Source organism: Sinocyclocheilus anshuiensis, unplaced genomic scaffold, assembly GCF_001515605.1.
Source record: "Sinocyclocheilus anshuiensis isolate Anshui unplaced genomic scaffold, SAMN03320099.WGS_v1.1 scaffold517, whole genome shotgun sequence".
Lineage (NCBI taxonomy): Eukaryota > Metazoa > Chordata > Actinopteri > Cypriniformes > Cyprinidae > Sinocyclocheilus > Sinocyclocheilus anshuiensis.
The window spans coordinates 251,530-259,358 of NW_015536535.1; the positions used below are offsets into that span (position 1 = coordinate 251,530).

Sequence of the window (7,829 nt, forward strand, 5' to 3'; positions counted from 1 at the left end):
GAAATACAGCAAAAGCAGTAATATTGTGAAATATTTTTACTATTTAAAATAACTGCTTTCTATTTGAATATCTGTTAAACTGTAATTTATTTCTGTGATCAAAGCTGAATTTTCAGCATCATTACTCCAGTCTTCAGTGTCACATGATCCTTCAGAAATCGTTCTAATATGCTGATTTGCTGCTCAAAAAAAACAACAAAAAAAAACATTATTATTATTATTGCTATTATGTTGAAAACAGCAGAGGAGGTTTATTTTAGGTTTCTTTGATGACTAGAAAGTTCAGAAGGACGGCATTTATCTAAAATAGAAATATTTTGTAACATAAATGTCTTTAACATCACTTTTGATCAATTTAATGCATCCATGCTAAATAAAAGTATTAATTTCTATAATTTCATAATTATATGTAAGGTTTTAAATATACTGACCCCAAGCTTTTGAATGGTTTAGTCCAGGGGTCCCCAAACTTGTTTCTGCAAGGGCCACATAATTTCCCCTTTCTTTAATGGGAGGCCAGGTCGGTTTGTAACAGAAAAATACATGGGCCGGAGTGACTACTAGTATTATTATGGAGATTTTATTATGATTTTAAATGTATTTATTATGCCTCCTACTGCTAGAATAGTTTTTTGTTATGCACCGTACAGACAAATGATTACTTTTCAAGAGACATATAGACATCTTCATTGAATGCCTTTTGATGTTTGGGTATGTCTCGATAGGGAGGGCAGCATAGAATTCAAGGAGACCGTTGGGCTTAAATGCGTCTTTCAGAACATCACAGTTCTGTAACTCAGCCAACTCAAACTGATAAGAAGGCAGGGCTTCATCAATGTCGGCAGCAAAGAAAAGGCGGATTTCTTTAGAGTGGACATGTAGCTCACGGAATCGCACGTCAAACTCCGCCTTCAGCATTTCCAGCGCTTCCACGGACTTTTCAGCTGGGAATGGAGCCACTGGTTTCTCAGCTGAGAGACTTTGGGTAACGGGGAGATGAGTGAAGTCTTGCTTTTGCACTTGTCCCACAAGCAGTGCTAGTTTCACCTCAAATGCTTTTATGTGGGAATACATGTCACATATTAGTTTCCCCTTGCCTTGGAGCTGCAAGTTGAGGCCGTTCAACATTTCTGTCACATCTGTTAAAAAGGCGAGGTCCCATTTCCATTCTGCGTCGATCAGTTCTGGGACAGTTTTGCCCTTTGTCAGAAGAAAGGCGTTGATTTCGGGTAGCAGCTCATAAAAACGCCTCAAAACGCTGCCCCGGCTTAACCATCGGACTTCAGTGTGGTAAAGCACATCTCCGTGAGCAGACTCTAGCTCGGCGAGAAAGGCTTGGAACTGCCGGTGTTTAAGTCCGTTTGCTCTGATGAAGTTTATGCATGACACCACCACCTTCATGACTGATTCCCACTTCAGAACTTTGCAGCAGAGTGCTTGCTGGTGAATCAGGCAGTGGACTTGTAACGGTGGAGTTAGACCTCTTTCCTCCATTTCTTTATTCATGCGTCCTATAAGCCCCCTCGACGCGCCAACCATACTAGGAGCCCCGTCAGTAGTGATGCTGGCCAGCTTAGACCAGTCTAGACCCAGCTCTCCCATCGTTTGGCACACTTTACCAAAAATATCCTCCCCTGTCGTAGTGCCTTTTAGACTTTGTAGGGCTGCTAGCTCCTCTGACACTTCAAAGTTTGAGCTAACTCCGCGAAGAAAAATTAGCAGCTGTGCTGTGTCCTGTACGTCATTGCTCTTATCCAGTGCTAATGCAAAAAAATCTAATTCTTTCACTTTCTCCTGCAGCTGGGCATATACATTATCCCCCATTTCTTCAATTCGTCTGGTGACTGTACTTGCGGACAGACTCACCGCATTTAAGACATCTTTCTTATCGGGGCACACCTCCTCAGCAACAGCATTCATACATTTCTTGACGAACTCGCCGTCACTGAATGCCCTACCGCTGGTTGCAATCAGCTCGAACGGATGACTGGTTCAGCTGGGTTTGGCTAACAAATGTATTCTGCTGAGCTGATAGTACACTTTTTAGCTTCGACACTTTGTCTGCTCTCATTTGGCCTTGCAAGCTAGCATACTTTTCTCTGAGGCGGGTTTCAGTGTCGGCGCAGATTGTATTCTTTGAACACAGACACTGTTTCTTGACAGATGAGACAAACAGCCACTTCTTTGCACTGAACAAAAAAATAACCACTTGTCCACTTTTGGTTAAACACCATGCTTTCTGAATCAACCTTTCTCTTTCCCAACCGTTTGGCCATTTTGTCGTCTCTTTGAATTTTTTTGCTGGTTCACGCGTCACCTGTTCGATCGCGATGGTACGTTATGTTGAACGTACCATTCTGTTGGTAGGTGAATTTAACAAATAATTAGGCTACGTTAATAACCAAGGGAAATGTTAGTCTGAAAGCCAATATTTATTATCGAATATAGACATGATATAAGTGAAACTGTATATTTAAAATTACATTTTCAAAATATGTCTCTGGCATTGTTCAGAGGGCCGGTCCAAATGTGGGGGTGGGCCACATTCGGCCCGCGGGCCGTAGTTTGGGGACCCCTGGTTTAGTGTATAATGTTACAAAAGCTTTTTATTTCAGATACATGCTGATCTTTGGATCTTTCTATTAATCTAAAAAACCTGAAAAAAATTTACTCAACTGTTTTAAATATTTATAATAATAATAAAAATGTTTCTTGAGCAGCAAATCAACATATTAGAATGATTTCTGAAGGATCATGTGACACTGAAGACTGGAGTAATGATGCTGAAAATTCAGCTTTGATCACAGAAATAAATTACATTTTAAAATATATTCAAATAGAAAGCAGTAATTTTAAATAGTAAAAAAAAATATATATATTTCACAAAATTACTGCTTTTGCTGTATTTTGGTTCAAAAAATATATACACACACATGTTACTGATACTGTAAGAATTAAACTATTACCTTTGAATGTCCAAGTTACCGGCTGTCTCCTGGTACTCCAGGGTGAATATGTAGTATGCTGTGAACAGAGTGGCAAGGACAGACAGGAAGTTGAGCTGGATTAACTCATTCTTTTAAACCCAAGTTAAAAAGAGGCATTACAAACAAACAATGCGAAAATTAGCAAAGGTCCTCAAGTACACATCTCGCTTGTTAAGTTAACAGCACCGTTCAGCACGGCACACACATCCTCCGTGAGCGGGCTGCCGCTGACCGTGAGTCGCGAGACTTTAGCACGCGTTTTCATTTCGGTTCTGTGTTAACAGATTACTACAAATTCGATTTAAAATAATCATGACAAAGTGTGCTGATCAACACGTGGTTACCGTGAATATCAACTATTGTCACTGAAGCATGTAATTCTTAACATAGGAACCCAGAGATTTTCTGCCCATAGCTGCTATGAGGCCGGGTAATGTGTGAAATCCTACCGCGCCCATGCTCCCGAAACCCAGCGCAAGTCTCCCTCGCGCCCTGCGGACGGAGGATGCGTGAATCCGGGGTTACCAATATGAACTGTGAATGTAGATACCTTCATATACTACTACAGTTACCAAACATGAAAAATAAAAAACTGAAATAAGTCACTTACCACAGTTGTGAATCATTCCTATTGCCGCTCCCGAATCTCAACCGTTGAAGATCCCACCTCTGTAGATTTTAAATTTACAGCAATATGCTGTACATTTGCGTCAAACGTCACGCGACCCCAGAATGCATTGCAGTTTACAGCAATATGCTGTATTATTAGAAAAACAGCCTGCTGCTGTAAAATATTGCTGTAATTTTTACAGCAATTTGTTACAGTAAAGGTTAAATGACCTGCAGTATATTAGCATTATATAAGTCATAAATATGGAATGTTTGAAGGTTTGTATGAAATGATCGTTCCAAGATGGCAGACATGTTGACATATCCAGAGCAACTGAATACTGATCTCAGCGTAGGCCGAAAGAGTGAACTTAACTAAATCAAAATCCATCCTAAAACCCTATAACCGTCCTCCCCCATCAAAGGTTCAAAACAGCCAAGCAAAGGTTTTGAAGATGAATATAACGATTTAAACAAATGGACCAATTGTCACAAACAAACGAACCCACACTTACCATGAGCAGACCAGTTCCAATTATCACGTACAGACGAATCGAACAAGCAGACGAGTCCTCCAATTTTTTTACGGATAAACAAACCCACAATTTTCATAAACGAACAACTGGACAAACAGACAAGCCCTCAATTTGCCACACATCACATGCAGACAATTCGTTACAAACCTTTTGTAAGGAGCCTTTAACTCATTACGACAAGCCTTCAATTGTCACAATCCGGGTGTCACGATCGGACGAGCCCCCAATTGTTACGTTCTCCCCAGTCTAGGGTTGGGGATAGCGAACAAGTAATTTAAAATGAAGATAATTAAGCAACAATACTCTCCCCTCTCCTGTCCCAGCTCACACACAGAAACACAACGGAGTGAGAGTAAATCAAATAATAAGCTTTTAATTCACAAAGTATCATATAACAGGAAGCGTGAATCTTCAGGAGGGGTCAAGGCCAAAATAACAAACAAAAGAAGAACTAACTAAAACATTAATTAGACAGTAACTTACCTAACAAATCAAAACCCAAACAAAATACAATACTCTCCCCTTACTCCCTAGCTGTCAATAAACAGGAGATAACGAGGGATCATAAAGTAAATGGCAACCTCCTCCCTACGGCTTCCGAAACAAACACAAATTAATAACACCGGAACAAAAGACTCTCACTCAGAATGGCAGCAACCCGTCACCTATCACAAGACCACAGGTGCATTGAATGTCTGGGGCAGGAGACGGTGGGCAGTAATGGCAACGACCAACACCGCAGAGCTCAGCACGCCGCTCTCCACACGCGCTCTCTCCCTGCTCTGCTCGCACCCAATGCACACAACGCTCACGCTCGCTCGGGCTCAGTGCTCCTCTTCCTTCTCAGCTTTTAACCACTCTCACTCATCCACGTAAATCAGCTGCAGCTGCGTCAGCTGCGTCCTGCGCAGAGTGAAAGGGAAAAAGAGAGAGAGAGAGAGACGGGAAACGGCACAATGCATAGAACATCTCTGCATATTGACCAATCAGAATAAACAATAAAAACACTTAGGTCCGGAGGACATAACAATATTAATATGTCTGGTCAGCAATTCCTCAATATAGTGTATTTTTACACACAAATGGCCTTTGTTTCAGATTTAGAGCCAACTGTGCACATTCTGAAGTTGATGCTTTAGTATGCAATATTTTTAATAGATTAAAAATTAAGTTACAGTTTGAACGAGTCTTTTCTTCTGTCAGGTTTAAGTTGCACTGGCCTGTTAGTGGAATATGGCCATTGTGCCCTGTTTGAGAAACTCATTAATAATCAGAATTCTGGGTACCACTCAAAACCACTGGCATTCGTCTCATCCAAATTTTGCACCAAACGAATCCAAATGTGATTAATTGCTTTTTCCTTCCTTGGCCATGTGATGGTCTGCTGAATCCTCATCTCATCTCTGCATTTCCACACTAACTTTGACCAGCTTTCCTCTCACCCCACCCCCTTCCATTACCCCTCTTCTTCCATTTTTGTAACATAATTAGCTTTCATTTTTGAACTGCGCTGGGGATTTCTAATGCTAATCTCTCTGTCCTAGACCTCTTAACTTCTTTAAACCTCTTTTCCTACCAATTGAGAAGTACTAGGGTTGAAACAGTGCTTGCCTACTTCATTATCAACATTTTGAATTGAGCTTCACTTGTGCTATAAATCTCTATTAAAACCTGCATTTGCATGGTGCACAGACTGAAAATAAGTTCTCTATTTAGAAAGATTCAAGTGATTTCCCCAAACATGGCAATTAATTGCCTTCCACAGCTCAGGGTTATTTTTTGAGATATCACTGTCGAGTTGTCACAACCCGGTTGAAGTGAGTGCTAGCAATAGGAACGCATTATCGGAATAACTGAGATAGTAGAGGGATAACTGTGAACGATATTGAATATTTGCACTGAACACAGAACAACCCAAAAATTAAAATTCTGTCATCAATTATATACCCTTATGTCATTCCATGTCATGCCATAAGAATTTTGTTCATCTTCAGAACAAAATGGATAATGTTTTTACTGAAACCTGAGCAATTGCTGTCTCACTATCAAGTCAAGTCAAGTCACCTTATACAGCGCTTTTAACCATACAGATTGTGTCAAAGCAACTGTACAGCATTAATTAGGAAAATAGTGTGTCAATAATGCAAAGTGACAATAGCCATCGGCGACAGAATGGAGAAAAAAACCTTGGGAGAAACCAGGCTCAGTCGGGGGGCCAGTTCTCCTCTGACCAGACGAAACCAGCAGTTCAATTCCAGGCTGCAGCAAAGTCACATTGAGCAGATTTAATTTAGGTCTTTATTTAGATGTAAACATTGGTCAATGTGCATTAATTACATAGAGCTCATCAAATATGGTAAAGAGAAGCTCAATCATGCTTGCTTGACACACAATTTGCAATCTCTTTACGAACTTTCTGAAACTTCAGAATTTTGGTGTAATGCAGTTTCAATCAAACATCTCTCAAAATATCTTTCTTTGTGTTTCAAAGATAAATGAAGGTCTTATGGGTTTGGAATGATAAAACTTTTGTTTTGGGTGAACTTTCCCTTTAAGTCTATGATACGCTTCATTTTTCAGTCTGCCTTTAGTTCTAGTTCTGAGTATTGTCAGTGAACTTGTGTGCACACATTCAACACATGGGCACTACGACTGTTTTGTGATTCTAATTCATGCCCCGATGTGAATTTTGTACCACGTTTTCATTTAACCAAAAATACTGTAACTGTAAATAAAGTTTTGTAATTAAATTTGGGCAATTAAATCAGGCGTTGTGTTCTCCGGTAGTAAATTTTTTTGGCAACAAGCCACCTCAATATTTCAGCCAAACAAATTTTTCATATTGCTGCTCTACCATCATTTTTGGGCACAGGGACTTGCGTCCACACTGCTGACGTGTTTACCTATAGTAGCTTATCCACACTTTTACACGCTATCACACAATCCGCTCATACAGAATAGATACTAGAGACACTTCTCATTGGAGAAGTGCTAATTAAACAGCAATGATTTTGGCCTTTCAATATTATTTCTTCAGAAACTGTTTACTTAAACAATGTAGCATGTAACCACTGAATATTTTTTTAGCTTTATCATGTCCTGTTGAAACATCATAGTACAGCCAGCACCAGTGTCCCACATTTAGCAATACAGGACGAAACGCCTGTGACATGCTTTCCCATCTCCGTATCACGCAACAGCTGACCCCATTACAGTATTAATGAAACTATTAATGAAACCTAACTCTCAGTCCTGTAAACACTCATACCCAGATTGCTTGTGACTAACGGCTGTCTCTCACGATCACTTGTGTGGCTCTTTAAACAGAAAGTGACGGCACAAGAGCAGGAGATAAACAACCGAGTCCAGCAGTTGCGTGGCAGTGAGGAAGAGTGCGGTCTAATGAAGAAAGAACTGGCAGCTCTGCAGCACAGACTGGGGAATAAGAGTCGACAACTTAAGGTTTGGACAAATTTCCACTGGCACCACTTTTAAAGCACTGCCTCTGTGCCTGTGACACCAGGAAGAGAGGGAGGGAAAAAAAACTGACAAGCCCCTGGAGGCAATTGCCTAAGGCCTCCAAATCCCGGGTCGCGGGCAGGGACGGCGAGGGCGGGGGTGGTAGCGACAGCGTAGCTCGGAAAAGCAGCTAACTTTCTCAATAAATACTTAATGATGGCCGAGCAGAGGAAAGAGT

General features: G+C 40.7%; 1 protein-coding gene and 1 long non-coding RNA gene across 3 annotated transcripts in view; one reads left to right on the forward strand and one right to left on the reverse strand.

Moving 5' to 3' along the window:
- LOC107695232 (uncharacterized) overlaps nucleotides 1-3,803 on the reverse strand; it is a 7,556-nt gene extending 3,753 nt beyond the window's left edge. Inside the window, exons 1-2 of the long non-coding RNA XR_001634974.1 lie at nucleotides 3,598-3,803; nucleotides 2,967-3,024 (exon numbers count right to left, since the gene is read on the reverse strand). This is a non-coding gene — a long non-coding RNA (uncharacterized LOC107695232). The remainder of the gene's footprint in view (nucleotides 1-2,966; nucleotides 3,025-3,597) is intronic.
- cntln (centlein, centrosomal protein) overlaps nucleotides 1-7,829 on the forward strand; it is a 108,772-nt gene that overhangs the window by 14,085 nt on the left and 86,858 nt on the right. For both annotated transcript variants that reach the window (XM_016495034.1, XM_016495041.1), the window contains exon 5: nucleotides 7,460-7,594. In XM_016495034.1, the coding sequence (XP_016350520.1) occupies nucleotides 7,460-7,594 (135 nt within the window). The remainder of the gene's footprint in view (nucleotides 1-7,459; nucleotides 7,595-7,829) is intronic.